Source organism: Heptranchias perlo, chromosome 39 (assembly GCF_035084215.1).
Source record: "Heptranchias perlo isolate sHepPer1 chromosome 39, sHepPer1.hap1, whole genome shotgun sequence".
NCBI lineage: Eukaryota > Metazoa > Chordata > Chondrichthyes > Hexanchiformes > Hexanchidae > Heptranchias > Heptranchias perlo.
This window is the reverse complement of record NC_090363.1, coordinates 2,309,123-2,328,801: the sequence shown is the minus strand read 5'-3', so window position 1 is coordinate 2,328,801 and position 19,679 is coordinate 2,309,123. Positions and strand designations below refer to the sequence as shown.

Sequence of the window (19,679 nt, the reverse complement as noted above, 5' to 3'; positions counted from 1 at the left end):
ACTCCCAGGCACACCATTCTCATATTGGCACACTCCCAGGCACACCCTTCTAATATTGGCACACTCCCAGGCACACCATTCTCATATTGGCACACTCCCAGGAACACCATTCTAATATTGGCACACTCCCAGGCACACCATTCTCATATTGGCACACTCCCAGGAACACCATTCTAATATTGGCACACTCCCAGGCACACCATTCTCATATTGGCACACTCCCAGGCACACCATTCTAATATTGGCACACTCCCAGGAACACCATTCTAATATTGGCGCACTCCCAGGAACACCATTCTCATATTGGCACACTCCCAGGCACACCATTCTAATATTGGCACACTCCCAGGCACACCATTCTAATATTGGCACACTCCCAGGAACACCATTCTAATATTGGCGCACTCCCAGGAACACCATTCTCATATTGGCACACTCCCAGGCACACCATTCTAATATTGGCGCACTCCCAGGAACACCATTCTCATATTGGCACACTCCCAGGCACACCATTCTAATATTGGCACACTCCCAGGCACACCATTCTAATATTGGCACACTCCCAGGAACACCATTCTAATATTGGCACACTCCCAGGCACACCATTCTAATATTGGCACACTCCCAGGAACACCATTCTAATATTGGCACACTCCCAGGCACACCATTCTAATATTGGCACATTCCCAGGCACATCATTCTAATATTGGCGCACTCCCAGGAACACCATTCTCATATTGGCACACTCCCAGGCACACCATTCTAATATTGGCACACTCCCAGGAACACCATTCTAATATTGGCACACTCCCAGGAACACCATTCTAATATTGGCACATTCCCAGGCACACCATTCTAATATTGGCGCACTCCCAGGAACACCATTCTCATATTGGCACACTCCCAGGCACACCATTCTAATATTGGCACACTCCCAGGCACACCATTCTAATATTGGCGCACTCCCAGGAACACCATTCTCATATTGGCGCACTCCCAGGCACACCATTCTAATATTGGCACACTCCCAGGAACACCATTCTCATATTGGCACACTCCCAGGCACACCATTCTAATATTGGCGCACTCCCAGGAACACCATTCTCATATTGGCACACTCCCAGGCACACCATTCTAATATTGGCGCACTCCCAGGCACACCATTCTAATATTGGCGCACTCCCAGGCACACCATTCTAATATTGGCGCACTCCCAGGAACACCATTCTCATATTGGCGCACTCCCAGGCACACCATTCTCATATTGGCACACTCCCAGGAACACCATTCTCATATTGGCGCACTCCCAGGCACACCATTCTAATATTGGCACACTCCCAGGCACACCATTCTAATATTGGCGCACTCCCAGGAACACCATTCTCATATTGGCACACTCCCAGGCACACCATTCTAATATTGGCACACTCCCAGGCACACCATTCTAATATTGGCACACTCCCAGGCACACCATTCTAATATTGGCACACTCCCAGGCACACCATTCTAATATTGGCGCACTCCCAGGAACACCATTCTCATATTGGCACACTCCCAGGCACACCATTCTAATATTGGCACACTCCCAGGCACACCATTCTAATATTGGCACACTCCCAGGCACACCATTCTAATATTGGCACACTCCCAGGCACACCATTCTAATATTGGCACACTCCCAGGCACACCATTCTAATATTGGCACACTCCCAGGAACACCATTCTCATATTGGCACACTCCCAGGCACACCATTCTCATATTGGCACACTCCCAGGAACACCATTCTCATATTGGCGCACTCCCAGGCACACCATTCTCATATTGGCACACTCCCAGGCACACCATTCTAATATTGGCACACTCCCAGGCACACCATTCTAATATTGGCGCACTCCCAGGAACACCATTCTCATATTGGCGCACTCCCAGGCACACCATTCTAATATTGGCACACTCCCAGGCACACCATTCTAATATTGGCACACTCCCAGGCACACCATTCTAATATTGGCACACTCCCAGGCACACCATTCTAATATTGGCACACTCCCAGGAACACCATTCTCATATTGGCACACTCCCAGGCACACCATTCTAATATTGGCGCACTCCCAGGAACACCATTCTCATATTGGCACACTCCCAGGCACACCATTCTAATATTGGCGCACTCCCAGGAACACCATTCTCATATTGGCACACTCCCAGGCACACCATTCTAATATTGGCGCACTCCCAGGAACACCATTCTCATATTGGCACACTCCCAGGCACACCATTCTAATATTGGCGCACTCCCAGGAACACCATTCTCATATTGGCGCACTCCCAGGCACACCATTCTCATATTGGCACACTCCCAGGCACACCATTCTCATATTGGCACACTCCCAGGAACACCATTCTCATATTGGCGCACTCCCAGGCACACCATTCTCATATTGGCACACTCCCAGGAACACCATTCTCATATTGGCGCACTCCCAGGCACACCATTCTAATATTGGCACACTCCCAGGCACACCATTCTAATATTGGCGCACTCCCAGGAACACCATTCTCATATTGGCACACTCCCAGGCACACCATTCTAATATTGGCACACTCCCAGGCACACCATTCTAATATTGGCACACTCCCAGGCACACCATTCTAATATTGGCACACTCCCAGGCACACCATTCTAATATTGGCACACTCCCAGGCACACCATTCTAATATTGGCACACTCCCAGGAACACCATTCTCATATTGGCACACTCCCAGGCACACCATTCTCATATTGGCACACTCCCAGGAACACCATTCTCATATTGGCGCACTCCCAGGCACACCATTCTCATATTGGCACACTCCCAGGCACACCATTCTAATATTGGCACACTCCCAGGCACACCATTCTAATATTGGCACACTCCCAGGCACACCATTCTAATATTGGCACACTCCCAGGCACACCATTCTCATATTGGCACACTCCCAGGCACACCATTCTCATATTGGCGCACTCCCAGGCACACCATTCTAATATTGGCACACTCCCAGGCACACCATTCTAATATTGGCGCACTCCCAGGCACACCATTCTAATATTGGCGCACTCCCAGGAACACCATTCTCATATTGGCACACTCCCAGGCACACCATTCTAATATTGGCACACTCCCAGGAACACCATTCTAATATTGGCGCACTCCCAGGAACACCATTCTCATATTGGCACACTCCCAGGCACACCATTCTAATATTGGCACACTCCCAGGCACACCATTCTAATATTGGCACACTCCCAGGCACACCATTCTAATATTGGCACACTCCCAGGAACACCATTCTAATATTGGCACACTCCCAGGCACACCATTCTAATATTGGCACACTCCCAGGCACACCATTCTCATATTGGCACACTCCCAGGAACACCATTCTAATATTGGCACACTCCCAGGCACACCATTCTAATATTGGCACACTCCCAGGAACACCATTCTAATATTGGCGCACTCCCAGGAACACCATTCTCATATTGGCACACTCCCAGGCACACCATTCTCATATTGGCACACTCCCAGGCACACCATTCTAATATTGGCGCACTCCCAGGAACACCATTCTAATATTGGCACACTCCCAGGCACACCATTCTAATATTGGCGCACTCCCAGGCACACCATTCTAATATTGGCACACTCCCAGGAACACCATTCTAATATTGGCACACTCCCAGGCACACCATTCTAATATTGGCACACTCCCAGGAACACCATTCTCATATTGGCACACTCCCAGGCACACCCTTCTCATATTGGCACACTCCCAGGCACACCCTTCTAATATTGGCACACTCCCAGGCACACCATTCTAATATTGGCACACTCCCAGGAACACCATTCTAATATTGGCACACTCCCAGGCACACCATTCTAATATTGGCACACTCCCAGGAACACCATTCTCATATTGGCACACTCCCAGGCACACCATTCTAATATTGGCGCACTCCCAGGCACACCATTCTAATATTGGCGCACTCCCAGGAACACCATTCTAATATTGGCACACTCCCAGGCACACCATTCTAATATTGGCACACTCCCAGGCACACCATTCTCATATTGGCACACTCCCAGGAACACCATTCTCATATTGGCACACTCCCAGGAACACCATTCTAATATTGGCACACTCCCAGGAACACCATTCTCATATTGGCACACTCCCAGGCACACCATTCTAATATTGGCACACTCCCAGGCACACCATTCTAATATTGGCACACTCCCAGGAACACCATTCTAATATTGGCACACTCCCAGGAACACCATTCTAATATTGGCACACTCCCAGGAACACCATTCTAATATTGGCACACTCCCAGGCACACCATTCTAATATTGGCACACTCCCAGGCACACCATTCTAATATTGGCGCACTCCCAGGCACACCATTCTAATATTGGCACACTCCCAGGAACACCATTCTAATATTGGCGCACTCCCAGGCACACCATTCTAATATTGGCACACTCCCAGGCACACCATTCTAATATTGGCGCACTCCCAGGCACACCATTCTAATATTGGCGCACTCCCAGGCACACCATTCTAATATTGGCACACTCCCAGGCACACCATTCTAATATTGGCACACTCCCAGGCACACCATTCTAATATTGGCACACTCCCAGGCACACCATTCTAATATTGGCACACTCCCAGGAACACCATTCTCATATTGGCACACTCCCAGGCACACCATTCTAATATTGGCACACTCCCAGGCACACCCTTCTCATATTGGCACACTCCCAGGCACACCATTCTAATATTGGCACACTCCCAGGCACACCATTCTAATATTGGCACACTCCCAGGCACACCATTCTAATATTGGCACACTCCCAGGCACACCCTTCTCATATTGGCACACTCCCAGGCACACCCTTCTAATAAGGCACATTCCTGCAGACCCCCTCCAAATTCTGAGACACTGACACTTTTCATATACTGGCAAAATCCCGGGGATCCCTTGTCAGTATTGGCACTGTTAAAGCAATGGAACACAATGGGTTCTATTGAGATACAATATCATTCATTTACCTTACAACTGTGAACTGTTCTTTTGCAGAGGTATGAACAGCAGATTCAGGAACTGACAAAGAAACTGGCAAACATTGATGATGTGCAGTGCATTGGACAATTGAGTGACTTGGAGAGGTACTATATCACCGTCCGGGAGCTCCTGTACACACGGGACTCTATACAGGTAACTTGTAATGAGACACAGCAGGGACCATATACAGGTATTGTGTAATGAGACACCGAAGCGACTATATCCAGACAAGGGGGCTGGAGTATAAGAGTAAAGAGGTCTTGCTGCAATTATATAGGGCTCTAGGGTACTGTGTACGATTTTGCTCTCCTTACCTAAGGAAGGATATACTTGCCTTAGAGGCGGTGCAACGAAGGTTCACTAGATTGATTCCTGGGATGAGGGGTTTGTCCTATGAGGAGAGATTGAGTAGAATGGGCCGATACTCTCTGGAGTTTAGAAGAATGAGACGTGATCTCTTTGAATCATATAAGATTCTTAGAGGGCTTGACCGGGTAGATGTGGAGAGGTTGTTTTCCCTTGGCTGGTGAATCTAGAACTAGGGGCCATAATCTTAGGATAGGGGATCGGCCATTTTCGGACCGAGATGAGGAAAAATTTTTTCCCTTTGGTTTGTGAATCTTTGTAATTCTCTACCCCAGAGGGCTGTGGATGCTCAGTCTTTGAGTATATTCAAGGCTGAGATCGATAGATTTTTGGACGCTAGGGGAATCGAGGGATATGGGGATCGGGCGGGAAAGTGGAGTTGAGGTCGAAGATCAGCCATGATCTTATTGAATGGGGGAGCAGGCTCGAGGGGCCGAATGGCCTACTCCTGCTCCTGATTCTTGGGTAACGTGTAATTAGTCTGGCGATGCCTGCTGCTGTTCTCAGTTAACACCTCCTCCCTCTTGTTTTTGCAGAGGAAGATTATGGAATCCACGAATGGGTTCAAGGCCTTGTCGGTTGGTCGAGTGGTGGTGGTCAAAAATGAACGTCACAGGAACGCGCTGGGAGTGATCCTGCAGGTAGAGGGGGGGGGGGGTGCGGGTGGGGGGAGTGTCCCGGTGGGTGGGGCCTTTAGGGCGTCTGCGTGTTGTCGGAGGGTCTACGGTGCATTGAGATGGAGCTTGAAGTTCCAGGATTTTGACCCAGCGACGATGAAGGAACGGCCGATATATTTCCAAGTCGGGATGGTAGAGGTCGCGGGTTTGGGAGGAAGCCTTGGCGACTTGCTGCAGTGCACCCTGTGGATAGTTCACACGGCAGCCACGGTGCGCCAGGGGATGGAAGGAAGAAGGAGTAACGACCTCCCTGTGGGTGGGGTGTAGACTGGAAGGATATTTTAATAAAGGGCCAAAAACCATCCCCCTTTTTTGTTTTAAGTAGGTCAAAGCCGACCTACCCTGCACCTCGGTCTTTTAATTCCCGTAAATTGTGTCTGATTGCCTCTTGGTCCCATGTCCATCAGTGACAGCCCTTTGCCCTTAGATGGTGACTGTAATTTAAAACAACGGCATGCTTTGTAAAAAGAGGGAGAAGAGAGAGGGGGTGGGGGGAGCAAGGATTCGGGCACCGAATGGGAACCGAGAGAGATGGTGTTTCCTGTGGTGGGGGGAGTCCAGAACAAGGGGTCGTAATCGTAAAATTAGAGCCAGGCCGTGCTGGGGTGATGTCAGGAAGCACTTCTTCACACAAAGGGGGAGTGGAAATCTGTGGGGGTCAAAACTGAGATTGATAGACTTCTGATGGGTTACGGAACCAAGGCAGGTGCTGATCAGCCACAATCCATCTGGCGGGACAGGCCCGAGGGGCTGAATGGCCTCCTTCCCGTCCCTCTGACAACGCAGTCACGAGATGTTTTCCGGTCATCTGCAGGTCTCCACGGATTCGAGCAATCGGACGTTCACCACGATCGTCCTGTGCGAGAAGAGGCAGGAGGAAGCGGAGAAGGGAGCCCCGGAATCACCGACAGCGCCGACCCCTGACCACCTCCTCACCCATAAACTCTTCCTGCCTGAAGGTGAGCGCCACGCTGTCCCCTCGAGCCACGGGGTTCAGTGCCTGCCTCATGCGCCTGTTCACAGCCTCGGAATTTGCGGCTGCTGTGTCGGCCCGATCGTCTGTCCCTCGAGCTGTGTAAACATTGCAAATCGTGCACCAGATTTTATGTGGAGTGGCACGTTTTGAAACTGAAAATCCCTCCCGCCCATTCTCCAGCCACACCTGTTTTTTTTTAAATTGAGTAATCTAATTGAAAGGCAAACTACTTGCATTTATACAGCACATTTAACCGTAGTAAAACGTCTCTAGGCGCTTCACAGGAGCATAAATCAGACAAAAAAATTCACACCGAGCCACATAAGGAGATATTAGGACAGGTGACCAAAAGCTTGGTCAAAGAGGTAGGTTTTAAGCAGAGCCTTAAAGGAGGTGAGAGGGGCGGAGAGGTTGAGGGAGGGAATTCCAGAGCCTAGGCGGTTGAAGGCACGGCCGCCAATGATGGAGCGATGGAAATCGGGGATGCCCAAGAGGCCAGAATCGGAGGAGCGCTGAGATCTCGGAGGGTTGCAGCGCTGGTGGAGGTTATAGAGATAAGATCCTGCGTAAAATTACAGGACAGCGGAGGAGATGAGCCACTTGGGTTTGAAGAGGCTATGGGTTGTAAGAGGAAGGGCAGACAGAGGGAGTGGCTCACCTCCATAGTTGAATCCTGTTTTAATTTTCCATCCAAATTACACCTGTTGAGCAAGATCAGTCTGTCCAACAATCTACCAGCAATGGGCCAGAAGTACCAACAGTGAGAGATGGTTTGCATTTAGGCTGCAGTAGAATCTCGAATGGAGGATAACCAGCCACCCGCTGCAAATGTAAACTGAGGCCCCCCTATACTTGGGTTAACAGAGTGCGTTTTGAGGTGTCGGGCGCCGCGCTGTCGGAGGGTCGGTGCTGAGGGAGCGCCGCGCTGTCGGAGGGTCGGTGCTGAGGGAGTGCCGCGCTGTCGGAGGGTCGGTGCTGAGGGAGCGCCGCGCTGTCGGAGGGTCGGTGCTGAGGGAGCGCCGCGCTGTCGGAGGGTCGGTGCTGAGGGAGCACCGCGCTGTCGGAGGGGGTTGTCTTTCGGATGCAGCGTTAAAACCCAAACCCCCAGCATGTGATTTCCGTGATGGGTGTTGTGGGGGGAAGCGTTTGCTTGACCGAGGCGGTAGACTGGGGAGTCTGAACTGTTGTGACCTCTGCCCCTCAGGACCCTGCAGCCACACGGTTGAGAAACTGACCGCTGAAGACTTCGGCAGCGTGACAGTGAAAACACTACGTATCAACGCGGACAAAATAATCGACGACTTCAAGAAGAGGCAGATTCCTCGCTTCAGGTGAGACAAAAGAGGAAGGAAATCGGGGGTGGGGGGTACTGTCTGTTTTGGGGGTCCCCCTCCCCAAAGAGGGGAAAGAAACAGCAAATTGTCACTTGGCTCCCCACCCCTCCCTCGGGCCCAGAATAATTAACTGGTCTTCCCGCTCCCAATCGCTGTCTAGTGACTCCTGTCAGGAAATGCCAGGACATAGACATTGGATCAGGCTCGCTCGCGATGCCCCCCACAGTCAAAGAGTTTGCCGACTCTCTGGGATCCCTCATGGAGAGCAGGCAACTCGTTGGCGCCGTTCCTCCTTGGCACGGCTTCCCAGTAAGGAGCTGCACCTTCGGCGGGGACAGGCCGAGGGGGAGGAGATCGGGCTTCCTGCTGCTCAGGGTGGGCGGGGGGGGGGAAAGGGACGGACCAGGTGTATCCTGAACCAGTTCCGGTCACTTCAGTGGTCAGGTTGCACTGGTGGTCGTCAGCCATGCGGGGGTGGGGGGCGGAATGCGGGGATGGTGTAGCAGCACAGCCCGGTTTCACCTGCGTCCCTGATGGAATGTCCCGTTTACTTGCAGGAATGACCCGCCTGGTCCATCGGTCACCACGGCAACGCAGGAGCTCTTGCGGTTGGCCGAATCCAACCCCAGCGGGATCGCTGGCCTGGACCCCATCAATGACCTGCAGCTGAAGGACCTGGATCTGGTGGACGGCTACACCAGGGCCAGACGGCTCGAGGACTCGCTGGCCACCTTCACCTGCGTCTACAGCCCCAAATTCTCCACAGAGGTACTGGCCGGCTCACCGCCTTCCTTCCTGTTATTTCTACCCAATTTTATCCCTTTCCTCAGCCCAATCCCTCACTCCTCCTCTCCTGAAAGTATTGACTCGTTACAGCACAGAAGGCCATTCGACCCATCGAGCCCGTGCCAGCTCTATGTAAGAGCAATCCAATTAGTCCCATTCCCCCGCTCTTTCCCTGTAGCCCTGCAAATTTTTTCCCTTCAAGTATTTATCCAATTCCTTTTTGAAAGCCACGATTGAATCAGCCTCCACCGCCGTTTCAGGCAGCGCATTCCAGATCATAACAACTCGCTGCGTAAAAAAGTTTTTCCTCATGTCACCTTTGTTTCTTTTTGCCAATCACCTTAAATCAGCCGGGGTAATTCCAACTCTAGTTGCTGTGGTGTGTTTGCACAGATGCTGTCCAGTGCATTACCCTGAAGGCTGTTGATCAAACGCAGGTCTTGACTGTTAGCGTTGGCAAGATATTCAACCATGGGGGGAGAGTACAGATGAGTCTGACCCTGTCCTGACCTGACAACCACTCCCATGCACTTCCCAGCAAGGGGAGCCACTGGCGCTGGGCTTACCCCGGCTGATTTCTTACCCCCTGCCTTTCCTGGCCCGTTGACCAAATGTTGCACCTCTTAATCCCTCCGCCCGGACAGGGATCAGCTCGCTCAGAATCTAACCCAGGACGTACCTGGCCTGCAGCGGCTCAGTTCCACACCGTGCGTTTACTCTCCCCGTTAACCAACGCTCGGCACAGGCTGAAGGAAACAAACACAAAACGACCCAGAGGGCGCGAGTTCAAATCCCTCCGCGGCACGCCCTGAAATAAAATTCGATTTAAATCTGGTGAGCCGGCACAAAATAAACCCCTAACTGGAGAGGGAGTCTCTGCTGCCTCTAACCGGTCTCGGCCCTACATGTGGACTCCAGTCCCTCGCTATTCGGTTGACTCCAGATTCCCTCTGAAGTGGCACGGCAAACCGCCCTGCTGCTACGGGGTCAACAGCCCTGCTGCTACGGGGGAGCCCGGTTGCCAGGGGGAACCCAGTTGCTGTGCTCAGGGGCAACCAGGAAAGAGCAGGAAATGTGGCCCTGGCCGTATTAACCAACACCCCAAGAACAACTTCAAGAAAGGAAAAGCTATCAGCCCGTTCCGCATGCCTCGTTCACCCAGTGGATGTATGAGCCTCTCAGAGAGCGTAGACAGTGATTAATCCTTACGACGATTAAGTTCCACCTCACTGCCGTTGTCCTGGAACAGTTTATTTCCGGGGTGCAGTTTGCACTGTGACCTGATTTGTTACCGGCACCGTCCCGTTGTGAAAGGCTCGGATTCCGCTTCAAAGAGCTCGGCACGGCTCGGCAAGCCTTGGGGTGGGGGGGGAGGAGAGGCGGGAGACGCTGTCCGTGGCCCGTGGCTAACCAATGCTGCTTGGTCTCGTTGCTCTCCACAGTACGCACGGATGCACGAGCGGATGATGATTAAAGACGAGCTGGATCGACTCCGTTTCCTGGTCTCGGACCAGAGTCTGATGCTGCTGCCGGAGTATGAGCAGAGAGTCAACGTAAGTGTGGGGGGAGCACCGTCTTAAGAGTGAGCAGAGAGTCGACGTAAATCTAGGGAGGGCACGTTCAATTAAACTGTAGAATTGAGTGAGATTAACCGGTAAGGGTGAGTGAAATTAACGAGAGCGATGGGTGAGATTAACCGGTAGGGGTGGGTGAGATTAACCGGTAGGAGTGAGTGAGATTAACCGGTAGGAGTGAGTGAGATTAACCGGTAGCGGTGGGTGAGATTAACCGGTAGCGGTGGGTGAGATTAACCGGTAGCGGTGGGTGAGATTAACCGGTAGCGGTGGGTGAGATTAACCGGTAGCGGTGGGTGAGATTAACCGAGAGCAATGGGTGAGACTGACCGGTAGGGGTGGGTGAGACTGACCGGTAGGGGTGGGTGAGACTGACCGGTAGGGGTGGGTGAGACTGACCGGTAGGGGTGGGTGAGACTGACCGTAGTGGTGAATTCCCCATGTAACCACCTGCCCTCTCACCGCCCTGGCCCACAGGTGCTGAAGACCCTCAAGTACATCGACGGGAGCTCGGCGGTGCAGCTGAAGGGCCGGGTGGCCTGCGAGATCAGCAACCACGAGCTGATTGTGACTGAGATGGTCTTCGAGAACGTGCTGACTGACCTGCAGCCCGAGGAGATCGTGGCTCTCCTCTCCTGCATGGTCTTCCAGCAGAAGACTCAGGTGGAGCCAGAACTCAACAAGGTTCTGCGCAAGGTGAGGCCGAGTGGGGGTTTCGGACCCCGCTCTCGGGGGAGGGGGAAGCAGACAATTTAACTCTGTAACCGTGCCCCCATTTTTGTTCAGTATGTGTTGGCTCCCATTGCTCTGAATTTGCCCCGGTTTAGAAGAAAAAGAATTCCCATTTATACAGTGCCTTTCACAACCTCAGGACATCCCAAAGCACTTTACAGCCAGTGAAGTACTTTTGAAGTGTAGTCACTGTTGTAATGTAGGAAACATGGCAGCCAATTTGCGCACAGCAAGATCCCACAAACAGCAGTGTGATAATGACCAGACAATCTGTTTTTTAGTGATGTTGGTTGAGGGATAAATATTAGTCCCAGGACACTGGCTCTTCTTAGAATAGTGGCCATAGGATCTTTTACGTCCACCTGAGAGGGCAGGCGGGGCCTCGATTTAACGTCTCATCCGAAACACGGCACCTCCGACAGTGCGGCACTCCCTCAGTACTGCGCTGGGAGCGTCGGCCTGGATTACGTGCTCGAGTCTCGGGAGTGGGGCTTGAACCCACGACCTTCGGACACCCGAGGGCGAGAGTGCTGCCCGCTGAGCCACGGCTGGCACCGTTTACACTGTGGGGTGCGACCCAGAGCGCCGCCAACACCCCAGTGTGGGGTGCGACCCAGAGCGCCGCCAACACCCCAGTGTGGGGTGCGACCCAGAGCGCCGCCAACACCCCAGTGTGGGGTGCGACCCAGAGCGCCGCCAACACCCCAGTGTGGGGTGCGACCCAGAGCGCCGCCAACACCCCAGGACCCGCTCGACTATGCAACTTCAAGTTGGTTGCAAATAGCGACTGGCTTCAGCAGCCCCACCACCCCCACCCCGGGAACTGGGCCATTGGTCTCGACCAACCTAAAAGGGTCTTAGCAGTCCGTGTATCCCAAACAGTGGCTGAATCTCTAGATATGGAGCAATAGAACCTTCTTCAAATCGTATGGTGCCCACCCGGTTTCGATGCCCTTTCTCCACAGGGAATCGAGCGGATTCGGGGCGTTGCAGAAAGAATTGCCACTCTGCAGCGACAGTGCGGCCTGAGGGAGTCGATCGAGGATTACGTGGACCAGTTCAAGTTTGGCCTGGTTGAAGTCGTCTACGAGTGGGCCCAGGGCCTGGTGAGTGTCCCCTTTCAGCGTCCTTCTTATACCTGCGTTAATTCTACCTTGACCCCTATCACCATCCCTGCCCGACGGTGACCAGACAAATCCAATTCCACTTTTTATTACCAGATTGCCAGGACTTTTACCAGCTTTTTCGTTTAAACCCGCGACCTCAGCCACCCAGAAGGTCAAAGGCCAAACAGGCGCACGGGTTCACCCTCCAAGTCACACATACCATCTCCCACTTGGACATCTATCGGTTTGTCCCAAAACTCCCGTGATCTGCAGGAAGTAACAAATCTCCCGGTCTAATCCCCCCCACCACCCTTGCCACTGGCACTCTCTCTCCTCTTAAGAGTAACATGGAAAAGTTCACTCAGAAAACGTAAGTGGGAAAGGTTACCTGGAAGCCCCAACAGGAGAACGTTGAGTTTCTGTGGACCACTAAGCACCAACCTTCAAGCAGAGATCACCAGATCGTGTTCAGAGGGGCCGGGAGTGAGGGTCCCTGGCTGATTCTTTCCTTCAGTTGGGGCTGCGAGGTCGGATGGTGAACGTAACTGATTCAAAGTGATTTGAGAGAGATATATAAGGTTTGAATGTGGTGGTGGTGAGGGGGTCGTCTTTACACAAGTTGCCTCTTCCCACCAATTAAATATTGGGAAGACCGCAGCCATTGTCTTTGGTCCCTGCCGTGAACTCCAGTGGCAGAGAGGGACTCCATCCCTCTCCCTGCCCACTGTCTGAGGCTGAACCAGACCGTTCACAACCTTGGCGTCCTATTTGACCCTGAGATGAGCTTCTGACCACATATCGGCTCCATCACCAAGACCGCCTACTTCCACCTCCGTAACATCGCCCGTCTCTGCCCCGGCCTCAGCTCATCTGCTGCTGAAACCCTCGTCCATGCCTTTGTTACCTCCAGACTCGACTATTCCAATGCTCTCCTGGCCGGCCTCCCATCCTCCACTTTCCGTAAACTTAAGCACAACCAAAACTATGCTGCCCGTATCCTAACTCGCACCAAGTCCCGTTCACCCATCACCCCTGTGCTCACTGACCTACATTGATTCCCGGTCCGGCAATGCCTCAATTTTAAAATTCTCTTCCTCGTGTTCAAATCCCTCCATGGCCTCGCCCCTCCCTATCTCTGTAACCTCCTCCAGCCCTACAACCCTCCGAGATCTCTGCGCTCCTCCAGTTCTGGCCTCTTGCATCGCTCTGCCATTGGCGGCCGTGCCTTCAGTTGCCTGGGCCCTAAGCTCTGGAATTCCGTCCCTAAGCCTCTCTACCTCTCTCTCCTCCTTTAAGACTCTCCTTGAAACCTACCTCTTTGACCAAGCTTTTGGTCACCTGTCCTAATATCTCCTCATGTGGCTCGCTGCCAAATCATAGAATGGTTACAGCACAGAAGGAGGCCATTCAGCCCATCGGGCCCTTGCCAGCTCTTTGTAAGAGCAATCCAGTTTGTTCCATTCCCCCACTCTTTCCCCGTAGCCCTGCAAATTTTTTCCCTTCAAGTATTTTTGAAAGCCACGATTGAATCTGCCTCCACCGCCCTTTCAGGCAGTGCATTCCAGATCATAATTACTCGCTGCATAAAAAAGTTTTTCCTCCTGTCACCTTTGGTTCTTTTGTCAATCACCTTAAATCTGTGTCCTCTGGTTCTCAACCCTTCTGTCAATGGGAACAGTTTCTCTTTATTTACTTTGTCTAAACCCTTCATGATTTTGAACACTTCTATCAAATCTCCTCTCAACCTTCTCTGCTCTACGGAGAACAACCCCAGCTTTTGTCTGACAATCGCTCCTGTGAAGTGCCTTGGGGACGTTTAACTGCGTTTAAAGGTGCGGTATTAACGCACGTTGTTGTTGTTGATGACGCTGGACTCGGTAAAGGAGTACGTTTTCCTGTTTGTTCTCAGCCCTTTGCCGAAATCACCAGGCTGACTGATGTTCAGGAGGGAATCATCGTGCGGTGCATCCAGCGGCTGAACGAGACCTGCCGCGACGTGCGGAACGCGGCCCGCATCATTGGGGACCCCACGCTGAATGCCAAGATGGAGCAGGCCTCGAACCTGATCAAAAGGGACATTGTGTTTGCCGCCAGCTTGTACACTCAGTGAGGGCCTCCGACACGAAGCCTTCGGTGGGGTAGGAGGGTGCCTGACCCGCGTCGCGATACACGTGCTACAGCCGCTGCCCCCTCCTGTAATATAAATAAACAGCCGAACAACAGAGAGTGCGCCTTTCAATTTGGCCTGGTCTCGTCGGTTAATGCACCGCCCCTTTTCCTTAGCGCTGGGCCTCGGTTCAACCACCGATCGGGGAGAGAGAGACGACCTCTGCCCACCACAAGCTGTAACGGTCCCAAGTGAAAAGAGTTTGGACCGATGTCAACTGGCACAACACCAGCCCTACTCCCCAGAAGCCACAAGGACCGGGAACGACACGCCGATCTCCTGAGTAATGGAGCAGCTTGCTGTCAGCCATGGCTCGGTGGGTGGCACTCTTCCCCCGAGTCAGAAGGTTGTGAGTTCGAGTGCTGCACTGTCGGAGGTGCCGTCTTTCAGGTGAGACGTTAAACCGAGGCCCCGTCTGCCCTCTCGGGTGGACGTGAAAGATCCCGTGGCCACTGTCTTTGAAGAAGAGCAGCGGAGTTCTCCCCGGTGTCCTGGGCCAATATTTATCTCTCAACCAACATCACTAAAAACCAGACTATCTGGTCATTGTTGTTTGTGGGACCTTGCTGTGTGCAAATTGGCTGCCGATTTGCCTGTTTCTGTACTGCAAATTCTCTGTGATGACACAAGGAGTAGAATGACTGCTCTGGGAAATGTGACCAATACCACACTGCGTGAACCTGGTCCTATCCGACCTGGTAGCAGCTGATTTTAACAGCAGGAGAGTGAATCTCCCGTTTTGCCCTCCCGTTTTTCCAGGGTTCCGTCAACCCTTCAGCCGAAGTTACGGCAGAAATTCACCCCCCCCCCCCCCCCCCCTTGCACTGGGGTGTCCGAATTGTTAGTATGTGTGTCTCACCTACTTTATGTTACGACCCAGAAACCGACCATTTGGCCCCTTAAATCTGCGCCACTGTTTTGTGCTGCTTTGGGACATCCTGAGGTCGCGATAGGTTTCTGTGTAAATGTAGGTTCGTTCTTTTCTTCAGGCATTCTAACTTTAAGAAAAGTCAGATAGGACTTCGATACAAACGTTAACCACTGCACTGCGAACAGCACCCGTAGAATCCTACGGCACAGAAGGAGGCCATTTGGCCCATCGTGCCTGTGCTGACTCTTCGAAAGAGCTATCCAATTAGTCCCACTTTCCCCCCTCCCCCCTGCTCTTTCCCCATAGCCCTGCAAATTTTCCCCCCTTGAAGTATTTATCCAACTCCCTTTTGAAAGTTACTATTGAATCTGCTTCCACCGCCCTTTCGGTGGCCACTTGCTGCGATGTTATGTAGATAACTGAATGCAAAGGATAGAGATCATGTATTTATTTTACTACAGGTAAAGGTATAAGATGCAGTGCAGATGCTCAAAGGAAAGCTTAATATCCAACTTTTCGAGTTGTGTTCTCGTACTCTCCTCCCCCTTGGCTCCCTCGTACAGTCTCACGTGATCCCCTGTAGGGCTGGCAGCCCGACATAGGCCTTCACGTTATATATATGTCAGCTGTGGTTCAGTGGGTCGCACTCTCTCTCTCTCTCTCTCTCTCTCTCGCCTCTAAGTCAGAAGGTCATGGGTTCAAGTCCTCACTCTAGAGACTTGAGCACATAATCTAGGCTGACACTCCCAGTGTAGTGCTGAGGGAGTGCTGCACTGTCTGAGGTGCCGTCTTTCAGATGAGACGTTAAGCCGAGGCCCCGTCTGCCCCCTGAAGTGGCGTAAAAGATCCCACGGCCACTATTTCGAAGAGCAAAGGCGTTCTCCCCGATGTCCTGGGCCAATATTTAGCCCTCAACCAACATCACTAAAAACAGATTATCTGGTCATTATCACGTTGCTGTTTGTGGGATCTTGCTGTGCGTAATTTGCCTGCCGCGTTCCTACAATACAACAGCGACCACACTTCAGAAATACTTCATTGTAGCTTTGGGATGTCCTGAGGTTGTGAAAGGCGCTATATAAATGCAAGTTCTTCCTATCAATCTTTCTTTACATTCCTTAATATCGTAAACCTTGTCTATTACAGGCTAGGCCCGACTAGCCATAATACAGAGGTGGCTACTATCTGCAGGAGCCCCTTTTTTAAAAAAAAAGTCAGGAGCAGAGTTGGAGCCAGTCTGTGGTTCCGCAGAATCACAGATGATCGAGAGTGGGGGCTCTTCATGTTAGCAGATCGAGGGTTCCTGAGAGTGGGGGTTCGTCGGGTTAGTGGATCGAGGGTTCCTGAGAGTGGGGGTTCGTCGGGTTAGTGGATCGAGGGTTCCTGAGAGTGGGGGTTCGTCGGGTTAGCGGATCGAGGGTTCCTGAGAGTGGGGGTTAGCGGATCGAGGGTTCCTGAGAGTGGGGGTTCGTCGGGTTAGTGGATCGAGGGTTCCTGAGAGTGGGGGTTCGTCGGGTTAGCAGATCGAGGGTTCCTGAGAGTGGGGGTTAGCGGATCGAGGGTTCCTGAGAGTGGGGGTTAGTGGATCGAGGGTTCCTGAGAGTGGGGGTTCGTCGGGTTAGCAGATCGAGGGTTCCTGAGAGTGGGGGTTCGTCGGGTTAGCAGATCGAGGGTTCCTGAGAGTGGGGGTTCGTCGGGTTAGCGGATCGAGGGTTCCTGAGAGTGGGGGTTCGTCGGGTTAGCAGATCGAGGGTTCCTGAGAGTGGGGGTTCGTCGGGTTAGCGGATCGAGGGTTCCTGAGAGTGGGGGTTCGTCGGGTTAGCAGATCGCGGACACTTGTGCTAACACGGTGGCTCCCAGCTCGTGCAGGAAATCCTTGAGTTGAGAAATGCTGGCCGTACGGCACATCGGGAGAAAATCACAACACAACAAGGCAGGTAAGGAGCAAGACTCATCCGAACACGCAGTGGTTTAATTCAGTACGCTGTGAGAAACGACGTTAAAGTTAACAGTCAGGAACGTCCATCAGTTACTGGGGCAGATCCAGAAACCTGGTACTGTTGCCCAAGTGCTGCTTCAACCAGCTCAGCACCTCGAATAAGTTGACATGAAAATCTCTGGCATGGAGTGGGAGTGGGAATGAGAATGTGGAACACAAGTTTTCAACTCCCCAGCTTATAACTCCCACCTGGAATTGCAGGAACACAACATTAGAAAAGTGCCTCTCGCAGTAGAGCCACACCTGCCCTCCGTGCTCCCAGGGCTGAGGTGGGGAAAAATTAAAGGCTGCATACAGCGATGCCACACACCCCGGGCAGAATGGAGATGATTGGGTAATTCCCCCGTCAATCACACCTGGAGACCGCCCTGCTGTAAGTGACTGGGATTGATTTTATGCACATAATTTGCATTATGTATCTATCCTCCAGTCACTGCATTTTCCTGGAGAAATAATCCTGCTTTTATCGGGAGACTTTGCTGCAGTTTTGGTCGCGAGTTCAGAGGCTTTGTAAATTAAAACCACAAGTCCCGCCCCCGCCTCCAACTCATTGGGCTGACGCACTGGTGTCAGTATTCAACTCCGGAAATTAAAATCGGCCAGGCTGGGAGGTGATAGCCTATGGGCAGTGGGATGAGAATAGGATTGGCTTCGGTGGTGATCCCTCTATGGTGGAATAGCCAACCAGCCTTGGGTTTAGAACTCTGGTTCCCAGCTCCAAATGTCAACGTCCAATGTCCTCAACCTATTCTCTCCGTCTTCACTGTGTTGAAGTAACGATCCATCGCACTGTTTCCGCCTCTTAATCTTTTCCCGAGCCTTAAACCTGTGGGCTGCCTTACCTCTACTGTTCTCCTACGACCTACAGGCTTCTAAAACCCAAAGCTCGGTTTCATCTAACTACTTTTGAGACTTATTGTATCTTCTCTCCTATTGTTTTCAATCTTTTTGGCATGTCAGCTGGGCTCGGTGGCCAGCACTCCTGCCTCTGAGTCAGAAGGTCATGGATTCAGGTCCCACCCCAGGACTTGCGCTCATAATCCAGGCTAATTCTCCAACGTAACAGCGAGGGGAGTGCTGCATTGCGGGAGGTGTCGTCTTTCAGTTGAGGTCCTGTCTCCTTGTTCAGGTCTGTGGTGGAGATCCCACGGTCCGATTCAAAGAAGAGCAAGGGAGTTCTCCCTGATGTCCTGGCCAACATTCTTCCCTCAACCAGCATCACCAAAACAGATTAACTGGTCGTTCAACTCATTGCTGTTTGTGGGACTTTGTGTAAAATGGCTGCCAAGTTCATGAACTTAGCCACCGTGACTGCACTTCAAAGTAATTCATTGTATGTTAAGAGATTTGGGCTGTCCTGAGCATTGAGGTGCTATGTAAATAGATAGTCATTCATTCTTAATCTTGGTGCTATCATAAAGGAGACGGTAGAATGATACAGCATAAAAGGAGGCCATTCGGCCCATCGTGCTTGTGCCGGCTCTTTGAAAAAGCTATCCAATTAGTCCCACTCCCCGGCTCTTTCCCCTTAGCCCTGCAAATGTCTCCTTTTCTAGTATTTATCCAATTCCCTTTTGAAAGTTACTATTGAATCTGCTTCCACCGCCCTTTCAGGTAGCGCATTCCAGATCATCACAACTCACTGTGTTTAAAAAAAAAAAAAATTATCCTCCTGTTCCACACCCCCCCCCCCCCCCCCCCGGATCTTTTGCCAATTATTTTAAATCTGTGTCCTCTGGTTACCGACCCTCCTGCCACTGGAAACAGTTTCTCCCTGTTTACCCTCGCAGAACCCTTCATAATTTTGAACGCCTCTATTAAATCTCCCTTTAACCTTCTCTAATTTTGCCACATAACTGAAGTCCCTCATCCCTGGTAACACTCTAGTAACAATTAAGAGTCAAACCCTTTGACTCTCAAGTGTGAGACTGCACCCCCGGTATTGAGCATGGTCTGACTGAGCGTCCCTATTGTTTC

General features: G+C 51.8%; 2 protein-coding genes across 2 annotated transcripts in view; one reads left to right on the top strand and one right to left on the bottom strand.

Moving 5' to 3' along the window:
* Nucleotides 1-14,887, top strand: part of skic2 (SKI2 subunit of superkiller complex) — a gene marked incomplete at its 5' end in the record, with an annotated part of 41,543 nt that extends 26,656 nt beyond the window's left edge. Inside the window, 9 exons of the mRNA XM_067973740.1 lie at nt 5,130-5,267; nt 6,017-6,121; nt 6,972-7,116; nt 8,338-8,464; nt 9,025-9,235; nt 10,696-10,806; nt 11,305-11,523; nt 12,525-12,665; nt 14,575-14,887. Coding sequence (XP_067829841.1) covers nt 5,130-5,267; nt 6,017-6,121; nt 6,972-7,116; nt 8,338-8,464; nt 9,025-9,235; nt 10,696-10,806; nt 11,305-11,523; nt 12,525-12,665; nt 14,575-14,775 — 1,398 coding nt within the window. The remainder of the gene's footprint in view (nt 1-5,129; nt 5,268-6,016; nt 6,122-6,971; nt 7,117-8,337; nt 8,465-9,024; nt 9,236-10,695; nt 10,807-11,304; nt 11,524-12,524; nt 12,666-14,574) is intronic.
* Nucleotides 14,888-17,654: 2,767 nt separating this feature from the next.
* The window catches only part of LOC137305076 (complement factor B-like), a 28,833-nt gene continuing 26,808 nt past the window's right edge, over nt 17,655-19,679 (bottom strand). The window contains exon 18 of the mRNA XM_067973853.1: nt 17,655-17,891. Coding sequence (XP_067829954.1) covers nt 17,733-17,891 — 159 coding nt within the window. The 3' untranslated portion in view covers nt 17,655-17,732. The remainder of the gene's footprint in view (nt 17,892-19,679) is intronic.